The sequence below is a fragment of the Lissotriton vulgaris genome, chromosome 4_1 (genome assembly GCF_964263255.1).
Source record: "Lissotriton vulgaris chromosome 4_1, aLisVul1.2, whole genome shotgun sequence".
In the NCBI taxonomy this organism is placed as follows: Eukaryota; Metazoa; Chordata; class Amphibia; order Caudata; family Salamandridae; genus Lissotriton; species Lissotriton vulgaris.
In genome coordinates this window covers 1,845,297,261-1,845,321,685 of record NC_141691.1, presented here as the reverse complement: position 1 = coordinate 1,845,321,685, position 24,425 = coordinate 1,845,297,261, and the positions used below count along the sequence as shown (strand labels likewise).

Genomic DNA, 24,425 nt, shown 5'->3' with positions numbered 1-24,425 from the left:
AGCTGAATAAGTTTATTTAAAACATTTCATCGAGTATATTTTCCATGTCTATGCTTCAGAGCTTCACAGGTGCAACTAATCACCTATCACTGGCACTTTAAAAGGTGAACACCGACAAACAAACATTGTCATGTGAACAAGGCTCGTGGGAGCCGAAACGTCATAGACTGTTTTTCTGCACTAAATAAATAAGAAACCTTACTGGTCCGTGTCCGAGTGGTGCTTTGCCTGACGGATTGTTACCTCCAAGACAGGCGGGATGGCGGAATACACGATATATATATATATATATATATATAAATATATATATATATGTTCAACAAAAGTGCCCAAAGCTTTGAGATGGCACTCAACAATGCTCAGCCATCCGGCATTCTGATGCAACCTGCAATTTTTGCTCCAACTTGTTTATCTCTGCCAACGCGTTTCAAGGCCATAAACCTCTTCTTCCAGGGCTGCTTAAAAGACACACTGAGGCTCGTATTTACCAGTATTTCCGGTTTTATTTACATGCTCGCCCCCAGTGGGCGTGTGTTCGAGAGCAGAATCAAATTAGTGCATGATGGACGTAGAAGTTCCAAAATACGAGCGAAAATAAAAGCTTTCAATGAGTTGAGTGTCTCTTTACATTCAAAGCAATATTAAAGTCCTTTAGTAGGTTTCAGAGCAATTTTGCCGGCTTCGTTTTGCATATTGAGCAGAGTGCTTCCCGGTTTTAAACAGTTCAAAACCAAAGCCTCTAACAGCTGGCAATGATTATGCTTTCTCAGCTGAAGATGGTGCCACCCCCACGACAGGACTGCTGCGTATAATAAGTTCAACAAAAGTGCCTCGAAGCTTTAGGCACTTTTGTTGAATATATATATATATATATATATATATATATATATATATATATATATATATATATATATATATATATATATATATATATATGTATGTATGTATGTATATATATATATATATATATATATATATATATATATATATATATATATATATATATATATATATATATATATATATATATATATATATATATATATATATATATATATATATATATATATATATATATATATATATACATATACACACAAACCCTTTGCTCCAGCAGGAAAAATATATGCATTTTTGTGTCAAAGAAAGGAAAATATGAATCATCATTATTTATGCGGTAAATGGTAACCCCGAAAAACAATATAACACTGGGGCCATGCTGTAACTGCTGATGTACACTAGTATTTTGTTTGGTGCATGTGGTTGGACCTTTGCAGTTGTCCATGGGGTAAAAAATGGCTCTGTAGCCTCATTGGAGTCATGGTGGCTCAGAACAGCGGGTCTTGTGACCTGTGCTGCAGGGTGACTGCTGGAGCACCCTGGTGTTATGTATGTACTTACAGCTCTTTACACACCTTTGTCTATTCCATTGGTCTCTGTCTTGATCTAGGTGTAGACCTGTGCTGTCCAGTAGCTACTGGGTATCTTGATGGATTTTGTGCTTTAAGTTGTTACATCTTTAGCATGTTGAGTGGTGAAAATTAACCTACAAGTTGATTCAGGAAACCGTGAACCAGAGTGTCAGGCCATGTGACTGGGCTACACCTTCTGGTCAACTATGTTGAGGCCTTGTGTGAAAAATGGCTCCGCAAGCTGGTTACAGGAAAGGCAAGTTGAAGTGAATTGTGACCAGTGTTGCACAGTACCTGCGCTATCTACCTACCTAAGTGTACACATCTGCCTTTACATATCTGTCTCTGCCTCTGCCTAGACATACCAATTTTTCCTATCAGTGTCCCTTTTTATATATCTCTAGCTTTGTCTGTCTGTCTATCTATGTCTGCCTCTATTTTTCTGTCTGTATCAGTGTGCCTTCATCTGTCTCCCTCTATCCGCCACTGCTTGGCTCTTTTTACCTCTGTTGCATCAAATTCCAGGATGCGTTTTGGGCACAAGCCAATCTACTCCGGCGTCTGCTGGAGACAAGAGTAAGTTTTAGGCACATTCTGATTCTTCATCTGCATGTTCATTATTGCAAATACTTTGTAAACTACAGATTGATTTGCAGTGTGTTTTCACCTTGCCACCAGCATGGTGCTGTAAGATGATTTGCCACCCCAGCCTTTTTCAATGATACGAGGGCAGCGCTTCATGTTGGTTAGAACAGATGGGGTCACTCGTGCCCCTATCTAGAGGTGCAAGCAAACATTGCACAGGGGATGCCATAGGAGAAGTGTCACATTTCATAAGTGCTTTGCTTTACACGTGGCACCAATTTCCCATGCACATGCACTGCAATAGCATTTGATCATATTTGTGCCATTTTCGTGTATCTGCATTTAACGTGCACAAAAAGTAGAGCAACTTATTTGTGCTGTTTGACAGCGCAGTGCCTCTTTCAATGAGGTGACTGAGTTGCAGATATTGAAAGTAGAAGACCTGGCTGTTAAGCTGATCGTCAACACCTGACCAAAAAGTGATGAGTATGCGCTTTCAATAGGCTCTTAATAGTAAAGACTTGGGTCCCAATTTCAAAATATATTTTGAAAATTTCAAAATCAACTCCTCGTAGGCTTCCTCCAAAGAACATTTTAATTGAGTAGATGTGTAACTTTTATAGGGTTCCCAAAAGTCTCCAAACACACACCCTTTAACCCATAAAGTGTTTTGAATCATTTGCACATTGACTATCCACCAGTGGAATTTTCAATCAAGGATTTGTGAAGAACAGCAAATCACCTGTGAGAGTCTTATGGCGCTGGAGTTGCTCGCTTGATAGCTGCTGCATGGTGATCTGTTCATTCGAACAGCCAGGTCTTGAGTCCTTTGTTGTGTTGCTGGAGCAATGAGGTGGTCCTGCAGTGTTGGGTAAAGTCATTCCAAGCTTTAGCCGCCAGGTGTGAGAAGGATCATCCTCCACTGTTGCCTCAGTGGATCCAGGGGGTGTCTGAGGAAGAGGAGGCAGATTGTAGTTGTCTGGGTGGTTGGTGAAAGGTCATGCATTTGTTATGTGTGCTAGTTCCTTGTTGTGTAGGGCTTTGTATGCGTGGGTCAACATCTTGAACTGGCATCTCTTCTGAATCGGGAGCCAGTGTCACTTCTCGAGGTAGGGTTTCATCTCAGGAGGTCGAGGATCAGTCTAACTGCTGAGTTTTGTATTGTCAGTAGTCTCTTCACGAAGTGCGTGGTGATTCCTACGCAGAGTGTGTTCCCCTAGACTAGCCTGCTGGTGATGAGGGCCTGCATGACGGTCCTTCTGGTGTTGACTGGGAGCCACCTAAAGTCCTTGCGGAGCATGCGTAGAGTGTGGAAGCAGACAAATGAGATTGTGTTTTCCTGTTTCTTCATCGATAGCTTGCTGTTCAAGATGATGCAGAGGTTGTGGGCATTGTCTGTCGAGGCGGGGGATGGGCCAAGTTCAGCAGACCACCATCCTTCATTCCATGGCAAGGTGTTATTTTCAAAGATGAGTACATCTGTCTTGTCCATGTTAAGCTTGAAACAGTTTAACAAAAAGAGGGTTCCTTCTCCTGGAAGTCAGTAATGCTTAAGATCCCAACTGGGGGATGATTTGCAAAAAAGGATTGGGTTGCAGTGTTACAATGATTACCAAATTTACAACTCAATATGTATGGACCATAAAGATATCATTAAAACCATGAAACATACTTGTTGGTTAAAACATTTTCATACATTTATTAGAATAAGTCTTAAGTGGTAGTATCTACAGATCATATACACAATTTTATTCACACATTTAAAAAAGTTTTCCAAGGAATAATTAAAAAACATTTAAACCTTCACTGATTTGGTACTTCAACATAAACATTACAAAATCATATTCATAAAACAATGAATTGTTGAAAGAACGAAATTGTCGACGCGGCGTTTCGGTGCTTTTTTCTATTCTGCACCTTCTTCAAGGACTCGTTCACAGCTTAATATTTTCCAGGTTTGGTCTTTCCTGGTTTCGTTGCTATAGGTTTTTATGAGCACGTATCCCTCTGCTCATGTTGCTTTCATTCTTTTCTACTTATATCTATGATGTGTAGAAAAACTTTCCTCGGGTTTTGAAGAAAATGGACCAACTTCAATCCGATCCTATTCCCTTGATCTTTGTAGTGGTTGGGGGGACGCCTCTGGAAGCTAGTTAGTTTCGAAACTAACCTTGGGAGGAGGAGGACGCCACGCAGATCAGCTACCAGCTAGAAAGTGAACAGCTAATTTTTAAAAAAAGCCTAAAGAAAGTGACCCTTGATTCCATGATGAATACATGCAAGAGTTAACCGTAAAAAAAGATTCCTATCTACACAGAGTGAAAGTGGAGGAAGGAACAGCATAAGGTAGCTTCCAGAGGCGTCCCCCCAACCACTACAAAGATCAAGGAAATAGGATCGGATTGAAGTTGGTCCATTTTCTTCAAAACCCGAGGAAAGTTTTTCTACACATCATAGATATAAGTAGAAAAGAATGAAAGCAACATGAGCAGAGGGATACGTGCTCATAAAAACCTATAGCAACGAAACCAGGAAAGACCTAACCTGGAAAATATTAAGCTGTGAACGAGTCCTTGAAGAAGGTGCAGAATAGAAAAATGCACCGAAACGCCGCGTCGACAATTTCGTTCTTGCAACAATTCATTGCTTTATGAATATGATTTTGTAATGTTTATGTTGAAGTACCAAATCAGTGAAGGTTTAAATGTTTTTTAATTATTCCTTGGAAAACTTTTTTAAATGTGTGAATAAAATTGTGTATATGATCTGTAGATACTACCACTTAAGACTTATTCTAATAAATGTATGAAAATGTTTTAACCAACAAGTATGTTTCATGGTTTTAATGATATCTTTATGGTCCATACATATTGAGTTGTAAATTTGGTAATCATTGTAACACTGCAACCCAATCCTTTTTTGCAAATCATCCCCCAGTTGGGATCTTAAGCATTACTGACTTCCAGGAGAAGGAACCCTCTTTTTGTTAGATTGTTGACCCAATCCTTTACCTGCTAGAAAGGGTAACTCCCTATATACATTGTTGGAGCTTGAAACAGTTGTCCTTCATCCAGTCGGTGATGCTCATCATACATATGTGGAAGTTGGCTCTGGTGGTGGAGGTATCTTCTGACAGTGAGAGGTTGAGCTGGGTGACTTCGGCATAAGGGATGATGTTAAATTTGTGAGATCTGATGATGTTGACCAGGGGGGTCATGTACGTGTTGAAGAGGGTGGGGATGAGGGATGATCCTTGCGGGATGCCACAGATTATCCTCTTGGGTTCCAAGGTGAATGGTGGGAGACAGATTCTCTGGGTTATTCCAGTAAAGTATGAGGTGATCCAATTGAGGATGTCTCCTTGGATTCCAATGTGGTGGAGTCTGTTAATCAGCAAGTGACGGGAGATGGTGTCAAAGGCGGCTGACAGGTCCAACAGGATGAGGGCTGCCTTTTTGCCACAGTCCAGGATGGCTCTGATGTCATCTGTGGCTGCAATAAGGACTGTCTTGCTGCTGTGGTTGGCTCGGAATCCAGATGAAGAGGGGTCCAGGAGGTATGTTGTTGTGTTTGGTGAGTTGCATGCTGATTCCCTTCTGGAGAACCTTTGCTGGAAAGGGGAGCAGAGATATAGGCCAGCAGTTCTTCAGTTCTGTTGGGTTGGCGGATCGTTTCTTCAGGAGGGGCCTCACTTCAGGATGTTTCCAGTCCTCGGGAAAGGAGGCCGATGTGATGGAGGTGTTCAGGACTTTCTTGAGCTTGTCCCCAATCATCTTGCTCCCGAGGTTGAAGATGTGTTGAGGACAGGGGTCCATCGGTGCTCCTGAGTGAATGGAGTTCATTATGCAAATTGTGGCTTGAGTTGAGAGAAGTTCCCAATGGGTGAACTGGTGTTCGGGGTTTGTGCTCGTGGGTGTGAGTAGGCTGATGCTGTTGGTGGTGGAGGGTTGGATACAATGTTTTCGTGGATGGCTAGGATCTTGTTGTGGAAGAAGTCCGCCACGGTGTCACATAGTTTTTGGAAAGGGTTGATGTAGTTCCCAGCAGCTACAAGGTTGGAGAACTGGTGCACGACGGCAAAGAGCCGAAGAAAATGTGGTCTGCTAGGATGTTCTTCTTTGTTTCTTTCAGTAAGCAGTGGTACTGGTTGAGTGCTGTCTTAAGGGAAGTACAGTCTTCTGTCTCTTTGTTGATGCACTTCCTTTCTAGTTCCATTTGGTGGATTTCAGCTCCACAGTGAACCAGGTGGCTCTTCTGGCAGATCATTTGGGTTTGGCTGGTTTGGCGGGGCGATTGTGCCGGCACATTCTGTGATCCACTGGAAGAAGTTCTTTGCAGCTTGTTCTGGGTTAGTCGTGGGTGTCTGGGAGAGTGTTGTTCCAACTGGTCTTCTGATATATTTTTCCAGTTTCTTCGCATAGAGATGGGAGGCTTGGTTCCGGTGTTGGTAGGTCCTGAGATGGTGATGTGGACCCTGTAGTGGTCAGTCCAGGTCATCCCGAGGGATGATCCTTGTGGGATGCCACAGTTTATCCTCTTGGGTTCCAAGGTGAATGGTGGGAGACAGATTTTCTGGGTTATTCCAGTGAAGTATGAGGTGATCCAATTGAGGATGTCTCCTTGGATTCCGATGTGGTGGAGTCTGTTAATCAGCAAGTGACGGGAGATGGTGTCAAAGGCGGCTGACAGGTCCAAGAGGATAAGGGCTGCCTTTTTGCTACAGTCCAGGATGGCTCTGATGTCATCTGTGGCTGCAATCAGGACTGTCTTGGTGCTGTGGTTGGCTCGGAATCCAGATAAAGAGGTATGTTGTTGTGTTTGGTGAGTTGCATGCTGATTCCCTTCTGGAGAACCTTTGCTGGAAAGGGGAGCAGAGATATAGGCCATCAGTTCTTCAGTTCTGCTGGGTTGGCGGATCGTTTCTTCAGGAGAAGCCTCACTTCAGGATGTTTCCAGTCCTCGGGAAAGGAGGCCGATGTGATGGAGGTGTCCAGGACTTTCTTGAGCTTGTCCCCAATCATCTTGCTCCCGAGGTTGAAGGTGTGGTGAGGACAGGGATCCATCGGTGCTCCTGAGTGAATGGAGTTCATTATGCAAATTGTGGCTTGAGTTGAGGGAAATTCCCAATGGGTGAACAGGTGTTCGGGGTTTGTGCTCGTGGGTGTGAGTAGGCTGATGCTGTTGGTGGTGGAGGGTTGGATACGATGCTTTCGTGGATGGCTAGGATCTTGTTGTGGAAGAAGTCCGTCACGGTGTCACATAGTTTTTGGAAAGGGTTAATGTAGTTCCCAGCAGCTACAAGGTTGGAGAACTGGTGCACGATGGCAAAGAGCCGAAGAAAATGTGGTCTGCTAGGATGTTCTTCTTTGTTTCTTTCAGTAAGCAGTGGTACTGGTTGAGTGCTGTCTTAAGGGAAGTACAGTCTTCTGTCTCTTTGTTGATGCACTTCCTTTCTAGTTGCTTTCAGTTGCATTTGGTGGATTTCAGCTCCACAGTGAAGCAGGTGGCTCTTCTGGCAGATCATTTGGGTTTGGCGGGGGCGATTGTGCCGGCACATTCTGTGATCCACTGGGAGAAGTTCTTTGCAGCTTGTTCTGGGTTAGTTGTGGGTGTCTGGGAGGTGGGAGTTGAGAGTGCTGTTCCAACTGGTCTTCTGATATATTTTTCCAGTTTCTTCGCATATGTAATGTAATGTACTGTAATGATGTCTTGTAAAGCGCCTGAATCACCCCACATGGGGTATCTCCGCGCTGTAGACCGCTGGGGAACCCGTCCTGGCTTTCCCTGTGAGATGGTCCCTACTGGGTATCTCCAAGGTGAAACCAGGCATCCCCGGCGTATGTGGGGGGCCGTTGTGGAGATGAGGCAAGCTAATGCCCAGAGTTGCTGAGTGTGATCCCTGGTTAGAGTAGGCACTGAGGTGAGAATTATCGAGTCCGCTGACCCTGGTCCATGACCCTGCCGCGTCGGGAATTGAACCCTGGTCCCGGACTGTCCTCTGCTAACTGGTCTGCCGCCTCTAACCAGTGAGCCACACCACTCCACTGAGTGGTGTGGCGCATAGAGATGGGAGGCTTGGTTCCGGTGTTGGTAGGTCCTGAGATGGTGATGTGCACCCTGTAGTGGTCAGTCCAGGTCAGCTGTGAGACAGGTGTGTACTTGACTCTGTCACTGGACGTGAAAATAGGGTCAAGTGTGTGTCCTGCGATGTGGGTAGGGTAGGTGACAAGTTGCTTGAGGTCGATGTTGTTCATGCTTTCCAAGAGGTCAGTTGGTGTTGCTCGGGTCCTCGAGGTGGAAGTTAAGATCCCCTAGGAAGATGTAGTGCACGGAGTTGATGCCGATTGGGGTGATGAGGTCATGGATGGTGTTGCAGAAGCAGGGTGTGTTCCTAGTGGTTTGTAGGTGAGAGTGCCTCTGATGGTGCTTTTTCCATCTGTGTGGAGTTGGAAGTTGAGATGCTCCATTATTGGAGTTGAGTCATCTGATGAGGTTTTGCAGGAAATTGTGTCCTTGTAGATGATGGCAATTCCACCTCTGTGTTTGTTAGTTTGGTCCTGGTATGTCTTCTTGTGTCCTTCGCCGGTGGAGATGATGATGTCCAGCATGGAGGCGATGTTTCACCAGATGTCTGTGAGGAAGAGGACATCTGGAGTGAGGGATGAGATTGTGTACCATATCTCCATGGCGTGTTTGCAGAGCTATCATGCATTGAGTAGAATGCACTGGAGTTGTGCTGTGGTTGTCTCGGTTGGTTTGATGGACGCAGTTGTGTTTGCTGTGTCTCTGGCATTGCTTGTTGCCTTGATGTTGCAGGTAAAGTGATAGTGCAGACAGGAGCATTGTTCACTGGTAGCGCATGGAGATTTGCAGCAGCAGTAGTTGTCGGTGCACAGGGAACCAGGGCTCGGAGGTCTGCAGTGGTGTACCTGCGCAGGGTGGAAGAACCAGGGTTTCTGACACTGGGCGCGTTCCAGGTGCTGACGGGCTTGCATTTGGCATGCCAGGAGCGCACCTACTGGGTGCAGCCACGCTGCAGCCTCCACTAAGCAGGTCCTGGAAGAGGGAGGGGCGCAGGGCATGGGAGGAAAAGATTAAGCAAGATGGCAATGAACGCGCGGAGGCAGGAAAAGGCAGCAAGAACAGAAATGGCAATATAACAGGAGATGAGGGGGATATATACAAAGCTAACCAGTTACAGCAAGATACAGAAGGAGGCTATGCAATGAACTGTTATTGGCTATACAGTAGGCAATACAGCAGAGGGAGATACTAAGTTACAAAAAAAGGCTAAGAAGGCAGCGGATGGCAAAAGCACTGTCACAGTGCGAGTGCAGGAAACAGTCAATTGGAGGAGAGCGAGCGACACGCACCAAGGCGAGTTGGCGTGGGGACCTGCTTTACAGTCCATATACACTGGTACAGTGCATTTAACATATTTGTTTTCTTCCTCAAGAGGGAAAATATTTCCATATGTTTTTGGGGTAGTTTTAGGTGTGGAACTGATGTCAAAAAGTCCTTTGGATATCTTGGTGAATTCACATAAACTTAGCGGCTATTTACCTCTTTTTGATTTGTATCTCCCTGTCCTTCCTTATGGAACACCCATGTTTCTAGTGCTAGTCCTAAATTTATGGGGACAAAAAATCTACATTTGTAAATTTCCACTGAATTCTCTGAACTACGATGCACAATTACCAATGAAAACACATTATTTCCCCCATACATGGCACGTATGTGCGCATATGTTTTGTGAATCAGAAAACATGATTGATCAGGGCCATAATACATTATATTGTGCCTATGTGTTTATACATCAGGAACATAATTTTAATAACAATATTCCCCAATGGTTTGAAAAGACAAAAAAGTCACCCCTTGGCTAAAGAAACCATCAGCCAATCCACTTGAACCTACTCATTAGAAATCCATCTTGAACCCCTCCCCCTTTCAGAAGCAAGACTGGCCTTTTTGAAGAAGCATTTCTATCACTTCAGTTCTCCCTGTGACTACCCTCTTAAAAGGGACACCCAACCCCCAAGTGCAGTTCAGCTCCCACCGACAATCAATCTGAAAAGCCTTGTTGGATCCTCTGCACCCATGACCAATACTCTACTTCATTCAAACACTTTCTTTTAAAAGCTCATCTGCGATACCAAATAGCTGCACGGCTGGAGCCAGGGTAGTACAAAACAAATAAATAAATATTTATGCAGGTTGCCCGCATATATACGTTTGTACTTCATCATATTTACTACACTTGCTGTGTTTGTGAGCCTGTTGTCCACTTTGAAGGTAACACTGCTCAAGGAAAATCAATATTGTGGGGCATTGTTTCCCCTATGCAGTATTAGCTCTGTTTTATGGGTTACACACAAATTTCAATAGACATTATGTGGCAAAATTTGTGCCGAGAAAGATGCCTGTGACTGTATGAAATGTTGGCATGATTTTGGACTCTGGTTCTGGTTCCAAGCTGTTTGCTCCTTGTCGTGTTGCAGGGTGGCCCTTAAGACTACTTACCACCAACCAGCATTTTATTTAGGTCGAAGCCTCCCAGACAGCACTATCAGACAGCACAGGTGTCTGGTTAGCTAAAGACATTAGAGGACTTTCAGAAAGCTTACCAAAGGCTTTGTGGTTTGTAACTCATATTTTCTGACTTTCTGTTTGTGTTAGGCTGTCCAACTTGAGTTTGTCCCTCCTGTTGCCCAAACCGTGTTTGCTGAATTCTTCCATGAACTCACTTTCTGTAAATATGTCTTTAAATGTTGTTATCCTTTCACATTTGCTGTGCATTCAAACACCGAGGTCAAATCTCAAGCTCTCTCTTTAGTTGGAGCTTGGTGTTTACTTTTCTTTCTCTGATTTCAAAGTGAGAGAATTCATGTGACAATCCTGCAGAGTATCTATGTAAGAGGAGAGGGTGTAGGATGTTGTGTTTTTTGCAGCACACAACAACAAACTTAACTGTGTTGATGTTTCTGAATATATCAGGATTAGTACAAATGAAGCACATTTTTTGTAATTCTGAAGTGTGGTGGAAACAAAATTTGTATATTATCAAAACACATCAGTACATTAGGAGATGAGATGTGCACGCACCATCATTTGTGTGCAATAAAAACATATTCTGGTGCAAATGTAATGGTCATTTCAATTGAAAATGTGTTGTCTGTAATGGCAGTGTGCTACCACACCAGGGATGCTCCACACTACGCCACTCCACTCCACTCTGTGCCCTTCCATTCTATGCCATGCCACTCCATTATATCCCACACTATTCCACTCTACGACATTCCACTCCACTCTACGCCCCTCCACTCTAAGACACTCTACGACACACCATGCTACTCAACTCCGCACCACTCCAATCTACTCCACTCACTTCACTACACAACCACTCTATCTCTATGCCCCTGCACTTCACACCACATATTCCACTCCAATCAATTCCACACCACTCCAAACTGTCCTCTCCACTCCAGTGTACCCCAATGTACCCCACCCCATGTTGCTACAATCTACCCCAATCTAATCTACCCCACTCCACCCAGTGTACCCCAATCCGCTCCAGTCTACCCCACTCCACTCTACCCCACCCCAATCTACCCCAACCCACTTTAATATACCCCTCTTCAACCTACCCCACTCTAACGTAATCTGCCTCACTCAAATCCACTCCACTACTATCCAATTTACCCCACTCCACTACCCTCTACCCCACTAAAATCTTCCCCACTGTACTCTACCCCACTCCACTCTACTCCATTCCACACCACTCAGTCTCACTTAGTCATCCCACTCTGCTCCAATCTACCACAGTCTACCCCACTCCAATTTATACCAATCCACCCCACTCCTTTGTACCCCAATCCAACCCACTTCACTTCAATCTACCCGACTCCACTCCAATCTACCCTACTCCATCCTACTGCACTCCAATCTAACCAGTCCAATGTATCCTTCTCCATTTCATTGTATCCTTTTGACTCCAAACTCCACTGCAATATATACAACTCCTCCCCACTCTAATCCATTCCACTCTGCTCCAATCTACCCAACTCCATTCTATCACAATCTAGCCCACTCCAATCTACCACAATCTACCCAACTCCACTCTAGTCAACACACTTCAATACAGCCAATTTACCCCACTCCAATCTAATTGACACCACTATGCTCTACCCAAATCCACTCCACTCCAATCCATCCCACGCGTCTACCACATACCACTCAAATCTCCCCTATTCCACTACTATCTTCCCCAACCCACTCCACCCCTATCTACCCTCCTCCAATTTACCAATTCTAAACTTCCCCACCCCAATCTACACCACTCCACTCTACCTCACTGTACCCCAATCTACCCCACTCCACCACACCACATTGCAATCTATTCCCACCCCACTCTACCCCACTCCAACCCAACCCACTGTATTCCAATCCAGCCCACTCTACTCCAATCCACCCACTCTACTCCAATTTGCCCCACTCTGCTCCAATTTGCCCCACTCCATTCCAATCGTCCCACTTCAATCTGCCACACTCTATTCCAATCTACCTGCTCTAATCTACCCAATATGCCCCACTCCATCCTACCCCACTTCACGCTAATCTACCCCACCCCACTCTTCTGTGATCCATCTCACTCTGCTATTGATTCCACTCTAATCTATCCAACTCCTCTCCACCCACTCCATTCCAATGAACCCCACTCCACTCTACCCCAATCTACCACACTGATTCCACACTGCCCAATCTACCCCACTCTACTTCACTCCAATCTATCACATGCTACTCAAATATACCCCACTCCAGTCCAATCTAACCAACTCCACCCCCTTCCACCCCACTTGACTCCCCTCCAATCTACTTTAGTGCACTACACCCCTAGCTACCCTACCCTAATGCATCCCATCCAATCCACCCACTCCAATCCATCCCAATCTACTCCACTTCGCTCTATCCAACTCCAGTCCAGTCTACTCCGCTCTACCCCACCCCAACCCACTCCACCCTACCATAATCCACCATATCTATCCCACTCTAATCTACCCCACTCCACTGCACCCCACTCCACCCCATTCCAATCTAGCCCATTATATCCCAATCCACCCCACTCCACTCTACCCCACTCCACCCCAATCTACTCCACTTTACCCCAATGTTCCCCAATTCTATATATCCCAGTCCTCACTCCAATCTACCCCAATCCAATCTACTCCACTCTATCCCAATTTACCCCAAATAACCCACTTCACCCTATCCCAATCTACCCCACAGCAATCCCCTCTCCCAATCTACCCCAATCCAATCCACTCTACCCCAATCTACTCCACCCCAAATTCCCCCAATCTACCCCCATTTATACCATTCTGCCCCACTCTACCCCCACTCCACTCTTTGCCAATTTATCTGACTCCGCTCTACCCCAATCTACCCCACCGCCACTAAACTTAAGCTATGCTGATCAGCAGCCACACTGGTGCACATAAATGCTAAAACACATTGCCAATAGCTCTCGTATATCCGAGACCTATTGGCTTTATCAATGCTTGTTTTTTTTTAATGTAGTTTACTTCAGCAGTGGACATATGCCAGCATGCTGGCTATCTTCCGGTTGGCCTTCTTCTGTGCATCCCCAGGCCTGTGGCCCCGATTCCACCTTTTCTCCCGATTGCCATGAATGATGGAGGATGCCCTGCTCCCTTTTGTGGTGTCCTGTTAACCATCGTATTTGTTTAACAGTTTAGTGGTAACCGTGTCTTGTCCTTTCTTTGTTGCCATTGCACATGTAAGCTGGCTTTAATGGTCAACTCTGAAAGAGACCCCAAGTGTAGGTGCCCGACTTAAATATAAAAGCCAATTGAGAATGGTGTTAGAGCACAACACATTTTGTAAGTGTTCACAGCCTCCACCCACTGGCAAGCAAGCAGGTAATAGTAACAATGCAGGTACATTAACAACCATTCCTAATGATGTTGTGTCGCATCTACTCTGTGCTCCTTGCTATAATGCCCCTGATGCCGAGTGCCTGGTCCTGAGAATGCAATATGTGTTTGTTTCCCGTTCGTAGGTGCCTCGTTCGCCTGGCTGGTGTGCTGGTGGTGTAGCCACTATGTCCTGATGGACTTTCTCGGGGGCAAAGTGTCATCCCAATTTCTATGTACCCTACGCTCTGCAGATTTGCATCTTGTACCCGGAATACGCAGGTCAAGAGCAGGGGGGCGCTCTTTCAGGGCCCCCCTGCTGCACGGCATACCCAAGACCACTGGGCTTTCAGAAAAACGATGAAAACGTAGCTTTTCTCAAAGCGCTAGGCGAAATCTTCCCCTGCTGCAGCTACCAGTTTCAGCGCTGGGACCACGTTAATGGGGCAGCCATGTAAGAACTCATAACATATGTGCTGCCTCGGAGTAAAAGTACACACACTCGACTAAGGGTTCACTTAAAAGCCAGATGGCTTATTGGGCTAGGATGCTGGAGCTGGCAGCTGAGTTGACCTGCACTTCACAGGTTTGAATACTGGCTGGGCTGAGTCAGCCCTTCATCCTTCCAGGGTCGATAGATAGAGTGACATTTCATTGAGATGTGTATCTTGTTTCCATACTATTTGGAGCTGAACACGGCTGCTGCATGTTACTGTGACCTGAATGCCTTGTGTGCTTTGACCGCGTGGTGCACACAAATACAAATACCTCGGTACTGACATCCTACGCTGCCTAGCAAGTAACACCTTAGCATGGCAATGGTTGGCCCTAGGGGCAAAAGATTTTCTCATAGTGTGGTTGTACCTTTGATGGCGAAATTGGTTACAGCAGTGATTGGTACCCATCAAGCCCCCTTGGTTCGCAGAGAAATAAAGGACCGGGATGCACGTATTGGGAACAGGCGCGCAACACCCATTGGGCTCACGGCGCTTCAGCCCCCCTCCCCGCAGTCGTGTGTGTCAGCCCGGGCGGAGACAGCTTTTCTGGCGAGCATGTAATTGCAGCCGCACCCAAGTACTTAACAGGTCTTTAAAAGACCATTTACTTGTAAATGAGGCTTTTGTTGTGTGTTCACCCTTTCTTACAGTCACTCTATCTATGGTTGGAAGAATTAGCCCCCCCCCCCCCGAAATTTGGCTCTAGTTGCCCGCCTGCTTGGGAATATATATATTTATTTATTTTGCAGTTATATATAGCGCGAACCGACAGTATTGGAGCGCTTTACATGAGCCCCATTTACATTACACAAGGACACATTCACGTGGAGATTCATTGATTTGCCCAGAACCACAGGATGCTGAGCCGATGCCGAGACTCTAACCTGCTTTGCCAGTGTCAAAGTTGGCATCTCTGGCCGTTAGTCCACATTCTCTTATCCACGGGCAGTTAAGGACTGGTCGTGGGCAGCTGGCACACCTAGCGGCCGTCTCCCGGTTGCTGTCGTGTGCAGATGTGTAGATGAGGCAATCGTAGTGCAAGACACTAGTTACTTACACACAAACGGGCAGGAAGGAGCGCGTTTGGGGACTTGGAGCCTTCACTTCACCATGCAACCTACGGGTGTCGCTACAGGACAGCGCTCGCGGTGGCCATCCACACCTATGCAAGGCGAAAGATGCTCTCCAGCGTCTTCATTTGATATGAGCCACCAATGGCCTTTCCCTTCAACTGCAGCTCTTCTTTCTTAACTCAGCAAACCATTCTTCCATTTACACGGAGCAGCTTTCTTCCTTTCTTTTGAGTGCAGAGTCGGCTGCATAGTAAATGCCTCTTACCTTTCTGCATGCTCATCACTGGAACAGCCCCTTCATGCAATGCACGCACGCTACTTAATAGGCCCTCGCGGGCTCTTTCAGTGTGGACATTGCGGCTGCATATTAAGGAATACATGTCTCTGAGAAGCAATAAAGAATATACTATTGGGATCGGAAAGCAGCGTGATCTGATGCTCAGGTTAGGACGGAGCCTTCTGATGGGTCCGGAACCTGTGTTCCATCTTCCTCTCTCCTCCATTTTGTTGGTACCCAAGAGGAGGATAAATATTTTAAGTAGTCTGTCACACATTCAACTACATCCCTCCATCAATAAATTGATGCAAACCATTTTGCTTTACTTCCAAATACATTCTCCTGCTTCTTTAAGATGTGCGCCAGTGGCCTAATGTATGCTTCCTTTAATTACACTGACGGTTGTGTTCAGGCCAATGGAGCTCACCCGTAGATATTTTGGGTATGATAATGGGATAAAGCCAGAAGCATTGTTAGGTTTGATGAGTTGTCATCAACCTTCTACTTGTGTTGTCACAATGTGCCCGGGGCTGGAGAAAGGTGACTGTCCTCTGTTGAAGATGGCAGACGTCCTGGCATTAAGTGGGCCGGGTCTTGCCGGTGCTCAGAACCGGCAGTTCTTAAAAGCAGGTGCTGAGACGGGTGCCTATCGGGCTCTCCTTTTTTGCCCTCGCAATGAAAAAAAGAAATCTTAACTCTGCAGCAGGGCCACCGTTCACTGCCATTGATGTAACTTCAAAGAGACTCGTTATAGTTCTTTCTCAGGCCAACCATTTCAGAACTGAAGCATTTTCAATAGGCTACACAACGAAGGCACAGTTGTTGCTTATTTATCCTATGCAACAAACAACCATTGACAAAGCCAATATGACTGGCTTGTTGTAAGTGTAATGTTACTTGTATTATGTATCTGGATTTTTAATGACAGAAGTAGAAAAAATACAAGTGGACGGCACACTCAGTTAAACATAGATTTTCAGCTTACGTGCTTTTAAGCCGCACCCTTGATTACATCGGTCACGCCCCTTAGGGAGACCCTCCAGTTTTTTGATCCCACGTAAAGCCCTGGCGGATGTTATTATGGAGCTGACCTGAAGGGGGATGTTGGACCTGGAATCCTTGGCATGGTTTTCCCCTACCCTTTTGCTTTTGGACCTCTGGTTTTTGCTGGCCTTTGGAATCCGCACACTTTACCACAGCTAATCAGTGCTAAAGTGCTTGTGAACTCTCCTTAAAACATGGTAACATTGGCTTGTTACCAATTGGCATATTTAATTTACTTATAAGTGCCTAGTAAAGTGGCACTACCTGTGCCCAGGGCCTGTAAATTTAATGCTGCTAGTGGGACTGCAGCATTGATTATACCACCCACTTAAGTAGCCCTTTAAACATGTCTTAGGCCTGCCATTTCAGCCTGTGTGTGCATTTTTTAAAGTGCCATTTCAACCTGGTTAAATGAACCTTTTGCCAGGCTAAACCCTTCCTTTATAATACATATAAGTCACTCCTAAGGTATGACCTGGACAGCCCATGGGTAGGGTGCAGTATATTTAAAAAGATGGACATGTACGTTTAAGTTTTATATGTACCAGTACTAAAAAACTTGTAAGTTTATTTTTCACTACTGCAAGGCCTTCCTCTCCCATAGGATAACATTGGGATTGCCTTGTTACATATATTAAGTGTAATTTCCAACTGGGAACAGGTAAGCTCTTCTTGTATGGTGTCTCTGGAATCACAGCTTAAAAGCCAAATGTATGGTGTAGTCTGATTTTAAATTGCAGTTCTGAAAATGCCACATTTAGAAAGTTGACATTTCCTTGCCTTAGCCATTTTGTGCCTGCAGCCTGTCTCTGGGTCACATCACTGGGTGTAGCTGACGGTTGGGCTTTTTGTATTCCTCCTAGACAGTCACACATAATGAGGAGCTTAGGTGTGACTGGATGGACAATAACTGTCAGGATGGGAGGAAGAAGCTGGGCACAATACTACATTTACTTGAATATGCTGTGTCCTTCATCCACACAAAGGGCTGCATAGTTATTGTGGATCCAGGGCCAGAAAGGCAAGGGCATCTGTGCACTTCACAGGCCTGCCCCTGGAAGCTTCTCCCCACTTCAAAGGCACCACTGTGTATAAATACTGGATCCCAGACACCACCCCTTCAGTACACTTCTGGACCTGTGGATACTCTGCCAGGAAGAAGGACTGCTGTGCTAATACAAGGACTGCTGCTCTAAAGAAACTGCTGTCCTGCTGTGCTGGCCTGCTGCCAGAAGAACTGTACTTGCGATTTCATTTTGAACTCAGGATCCTCGAGTGACTCCAAGGGCAATCTGCTGGCCTCCTGATCTGAGCTGCAGGGACGTAAATAGTTCCCCAACGAGCTCCTGGACCCAGCTAGGATGTTCCTGACCCCCACATGGTGCCCCTCAGGTCCTGGACCCTTGGTGTTGTTAACAGGCTCTTAAATCAAGCTTTTGGGCTCTTAACATAACATGTGTCTTTGTGACTGCGAATAGGCCCATTTGCATGGAGACCACGCCGCTCTCAACGAGAATCAGCACGAGCTGCTACCAGCCCCTCTCTTCACACAGTAGAATTGACAGGAAGGTGGGGGACCGCCAACGCAAGCTATAGCCTGCCCAGTTGCGATGGCAGGCCTGTTCTTTTCCCCACGCTGACAACATCCCACAATGCTCTCTGTGCTCCCTGTTCCCCTCACCAACATGAACAGGTCTCTTGGCACAAAACTTGAGAATGTAAAAGTTCAGCTGGACTAACTTGGGGCTGTGTCCAACCTGCGCTCTATCGCGGTCGGCCTGAACTTCTGTATTTGATCCAGTTCAGCGTGACCATATAGGCACAGTTAGTGCTTTGTGCTTTTAGGCACTGCTTTTCACTTTTTTCTTTACAAATTCATAACTCTAGTTCTACTGATTGGATTTTTGTTGTTTTGGTCTTGTTTTATTTAATTACATTTTGTTCAGTTTTTCTAACCTTGTGTGGGAGTTTTTTGTGGTGTTTTCACTGTTTGAAGTGTTGAACAAATACTTCACATATTGCTTCTAAGCTAAGCCCCACTGCTCTGTGCCAAGCAATCACAGGGTTGAGCACAGGTTAATTTGGTGTTTGCTTGTGCCTTATATAAATTGTGGTTGCTGCTTGACCAGGGCGAACATTACAGTCAACCAAAAACCCAGTTTCTTACAGTAGGCAGAAAATCATCAGATGTGATAAACTTCATTAGCTTAGCCTGTTGTGGTACATGGTGGCTCTTGGTAGCGGTAGGTGTGCTCTGTAGATGAACGTACTGAGTTTAGTTAAAGATCACCTCACTTGGGAGCCTGCTTTCATTGTAGCCATCCTTAAAACCTACATTTTTTTAATTTCTTTTTTTAATTTAGAGGTGTGTGTCACCTTGCAGTGCTGTACATGTCTAATTTGAATGAACAGGGAAGAATCCAAAGGGTAGAACAGTATTCTTCGCTTGGTGTCCCATAATGGTGCTTCATGGAAACCGAGAGACACCTGTTTAATTTGTAGCCACTCCTCCATTCTTGTACCCCGTCCGACATCCATAAAACAACTGCCATAGAGCTGGGTGTACTAAGACCTGTCAACAGCAATTTGTAGCGTAGATACTCGACTCCGCCCTACCACCACCTCTACCTTGCAGCATCCCCCTGCGTTCCGGCCACCCTGGTGTGCTTCACTCCTGGCCGCTTCACACCTGCCTTCCACCACCCGTGCCTTCCAGTCCTTATTGAAGTACCAGCAGTCCTAAGCACCGTGACAGAAATGTCCACTTTCTGAAATTACCATTTTCCCAGTGACCGCTATGTGCCCTCTCGGTTTCACTCCATTCAACAATAGCCAAGCCCACTTCAGGTGTTTTCAGTTGTATCTCGGGCCTTTCCTTCTAAGTTACTTGTTAACCGCTTAATTTCTGAATCCTAAGACGTTTCTAGGCTTATCCTTGAAGGTGTGTGCTCTTTTCAAGGTCTCTGAGGACACACCACTTTTTACCAGCAGCATTCATTGTTCTGGATCAGGATTCTCGCACTTTTTCTTTTGTGATCCAGTCTCATATTTCGTTGACCAAAGCAACCTGGCCGCAGGCATGTTTGTGGTGTCAGTTCAAAGGTTTAGGCTTCATTAGTGGGTCCAGCATTTTTTACTTTTCTTTTTATAACACGAGCATTACTTTCGAATATAAGAACACTTTATAACATAAATATAAAAAATATCATAATAAACAAGCATTGGTGATGCATCGGTTTTCATCTGTGTAATAAATAAAGAGCTGTTTTCACCAATCATCATCCTGGAGAAGGAAAGAGCTCCCTGACAGATAACACAGGAGATGAGAGGATGTGGCGCAGAGGCCAGAGCTGTTGACTGGAGAGCTAGGGATACTGGTTCAAATCTCGGCGGCGGCACCACACAACATCCTGTAATTCTGGGCAAATCACTTAATCTCTCAGGGTGATAAATTGTTATATCAATATACTGCAATGGTAAAAGGCAAAACTTTATGAAAATATAGTTCTACCAAAGCGGATGTTAACAGTATTTTGGTGGCAGGAAACTTATAGGAGAGGCAGACTAGGAACAAACATTGGTAAATGCAGGAAAATATGCTACAGCCAATAAAAATTAAGGAAAAGCAGGAATGAGAGGCCAGGGAAAGAGGAGGCAGTATATAAGTCCCTTTTAAGTTTATATTAACAACATTAGATTGCTCAAGCACAGCGCAGGCGCTGTACAGGTGAAACCTAAAAAGTAAAAATGCAGTAAACATGACTGTGAATTTCAAATGATAATGGTCTCCTAAGAGATAATTATAATTACGATCATTAGCATAAAATTTAATTTCAGACTTGTAAGGCAGGGTTTTACGGATTACAACAGATAAATATTTGTGTTTTTCTTTTCCTGAAAGCAATTAGCGAAGAGAGAGTCTGTAAAGCTGAATAAAGTTTATTGTTGGCTTGGAAGGGAGGAATAGCCATTCAGAGCTGCCAGTCAATGGAATCTTGTGCTCTGATGGTAAAATCTGAATTTACTCATTGACAACAACTACTGCGAGAGAGGCAAGAAGTGGCATCACAGGCGAATGGCTCTTTAGGCATGACCAGGGCTTTAAGCGGGCCGGGTCTCACTTTGTGCTCTGGCACAGGCGGTCCATTTTTTTTTCTGGATTGCAGTGACAGCAGGCACATCGATGTGTGCGTGCTCACACTGCTCACTTCTCAGTAGTGGAGAAGTTACGGCCTGACGTCATGCCAGGTGAGCGTTGTAGGGGAAGGGAAATCGTTTAAAGAGTCTCAGTTTCTCTTCAGATTTCCCTTCACTTTTTTGAAACTCAGGCGCAGCAACATTGTTGTGGTGTCACCAGGGCTTTAAGTGGAAGCTTTTTCAATATTATATACAAGCCATAGTTGATGTTTATTTATCTTATGCAACTAACAACCATTGACAAAGCCAATAGCCCAGGTATGATGTTACTTGTTGCATCATATATCTGGATGCAATGACAGAAATAGCAAAATACAAGTAGGGCGGCACACTATGCTAAGCACAGATTTTTACCTTACATGTTTTAAGCCACACCCCTAATTACATTGGCCACACCCCTTTATGAGACCCCCAGTTTTTTCATCCCACGTAAAGCCCTGGGTATGACAATAAGATGCTCCTTAAAGGGTTCACCATGGCAACACTTTGACAACAGGCCAGTCTTGTTAAATGTCCTCAATCGTAAAATTAAACAGACGGCAGCATGAAATACCATCCTCACTGCCGCTAATGAGGATCTACGGAGCCTCGCAACCCTCAACAGGTCACTCAGTTCTGTCCCTATCACCTCAACTTCATTGTCATTCTCTTTGAACTAGATGCTGCATTCGACAGTCTACCGCTCCACTCTACTCCTGTCCCAGGTTACTCACCGCTCGCTACCCAGCCAACCTCTCTACCCTGCTTCTGTCCTAAGTTACTCACCAGAACCCAGTAAATCTCTCCACCTTGCTTCTGTCCCAAGTTACTCACCACTGCCCAGCCGACCTCCCAACCCTGTTTCTGTCCCAAGTTACTCACCGCTGCCCAGTCGACCTCCCAACCCTTCTTCTGTCCCAGGTTACTCATTGCTTCCCAGTCTACCTCTCTACCCTGCTTCTGTCCCAAGTTACTCACCACTGCCCCGTAAGCCTCTCCACCCTGCTTCTGTCCCAAGTTACTCACCACTGCCCAGTCAACTACCCCACCCTGCTTCTGCCCCAAGTTACTCACTGCTGCCCAGTCGACCTTCCCACCCTGTGTCTGCCCCAGGTTACTCATTAATGCCCAGTGGATTACCCCACCCTGCTTCTGCCCCAAGTTACTCACTGCTGCCCAGTCGAACTATCCACACTGCTGAATGTAGACTGATAAAGGAATTGAAAGATGGAAGCACTACATCTACCACAATGCCAAAGGGCATTACTATGCACAATATTTTCTGGCATTACGCACAATCAAGCACAGTGCGTGTACACAAAAAATTACAAATGTGTAGAAGCAGTGCAAATGCGTGTCACCTGCACACTAAAGTGCCACTCTCCTGCTTAGGTAACTTTGTGGCTGTTAGTAAAGTGGCAAACATCTACAAAATTACAACTTTGTGGTAACTCATAACCATTTCCCATGGGTTATTTTTATATGGTCTTGGGGAATAAATCGCCCCAAAAAGAAAAAATGTTTTCTATGTTTAGTAGAACAAAGTTACATTTGAAAATGCACTTTTTCACCACCTTCCTCCAGACAACCCTCTTGTTTAAGAATGAGGCCATTGTAGCATATACATAAACCTACAATTTGTGTCGATTTCCACCCACATGCACGGTACATTTTATAGGTGCCTGACATGTCAGATATCTGTGGAGCTTTTTGGAGGAAACCTTAAAGTTATCAATTTCAAATATATGTCAACAACGTGTGTGTATCTGGCTCTGAGTAGAGCAGGCTTCTCCAAAGTACATCCTGAAGGGCCAGATCCATGGCAGCTTTTTAAGATAACTACATTTATCTAGATGTGGATATGCTAAAAATCAGATATGAATCCGGCCTTCCAGGACTGACTTTGGAGAACCTTGAAGCAGAGGAAAATGAGGGCCAAATTACATTTTGTGAGACGTGATGATAACAACATTATGGTATAGCATAGAAACTAGTTATTGCATGGGCATATCGCACAGTGCCTTTAGGTCTCACTTTTTGATGGGTTCCACCTAGCTGTATTTATAGACTTGTCACGTAAGTGTAACATCACTTGAGCAAGGTGTCTACTGTCCATTTAAACCTGCTTTCTTCTACATTTAGGTCGTGCCCTACTCAGGCTGACTGACAAAAAGCTCGAGCGGATGGGGATCGCGCAGGAGAACCAGCGGCAGTATGTCCTGCAGCAGGTCCTGCAGCTGAAGGTGCGGGAGGAAGTCCGAAACCTTCAGCTACTCACACAAGGTACATAAGACAAAATGAGGATTGACTCACAGCCATGTCTTTTGTTGAGAGGCACCCCTCCTTAACAACATGGCTTATTGTTGGGCTCACTGTAATAATGCAATTCTGCAACTGCAGCCTTTTTCAGCATAAATATCGATTTACCACATTTTCCCCTTTATCCACCCACTGCATGTTGTGTGATTTTCAGATTTCAACAGCAAAAAATCGGTTTGAACTAAAATGCATCAAATGTTACTAAAACAAAAAGTGTTTATGCCGCACAATGGTATGGCGTGGCATGATTGGCAGAGGCTGTATGGTCTTTTTTCAAGGATTTGACTGCTGTATCTAGGTCCTAAACTGGTAGTAATAAATGAAATTTTTGCGGAAAGAGTACATATGTGTTACAATGAAAAAATAGCAAAATAATGTGGCCACAAATAAGTTAAATAATACTGCCACAGGATGTGCCACATTAGATTACAGAATGCTGCATAATTTGACATTTCGTGCCAAAGAATGTTGTCAACCCAGCTGCATAATGTGATCCTCTGTTGCTGCAGGATTCCAGTTGCTGTGCTTAATGTATGTATATATATATATGGTATTTGTAAAGCATGAACCTCGCTGGAAGGCAGCAGAGAGCTGTGCAGGGTCAAATAGAAAGTCTCTCAATGTAAATGCCGACACCTGGAACCGTTAAGACAAAAGTGTGCGCAGACGTTAAAACTAGAATGAATAGGTGTTCTTTTTGTTACGTTATAAGCATTTGTACAATGCCTTCTACTATGGTACGTTCTTAATGTAGGCTGCCAAACCATACCCTCGTGGGACATCCATCCATTGGTTGTGTGTGGCTGCGTTGCTGATGTGTATTTGCAACATGCTTGATCTCTTAATGTTGAAATTAAGTCGCCTGAATCAAAAATAGAATAAAAAAAGTAACTTACTTAAGCATGATTGTAAAAAACACAGCACTGAGAGTGTTTTTGAAACTCGTTGAACTTTCATAGGTTTTACTCGACTCCATGGGGGTAACCTGGGACCCTGCAGCGCCTGCAAAGGTAGGGGTGGGGGGTTCATTTGGCCTAACACCTATGAATATCTGTGTGATATGGGAGTCCAGGGTCCCCTCACCAGTGCTTTAAAATGTGCCGGCCATT

At 44.9% G+C, this 24,425-nt stretch overlaps 1 protein-coding gene across 1 annotated transcript in view; it reads left to right on the top strand.

The window, feature by feature from the left end:
* The window catches only part of SAMD12 (sterile alpha motif domain containing 12), a 1,349,936-nt gene that overhangs the window by 700,273 nt on the left and 625,238 nt on the right, over nucleotides 1-24,425 (top strand). Inside the window, exon 4 of the mRNA XM_086966143.1 lies at nucleotides 23,140-23,280. Within this exon, the coding sequence (XP_086822269.1) occupies nucleotides 23,140-23,280 (141 nt within the window). The remainder of the gene's footprint in view (nucleotides 1-23,139; nucleotides 23,281-24,425) is intronic.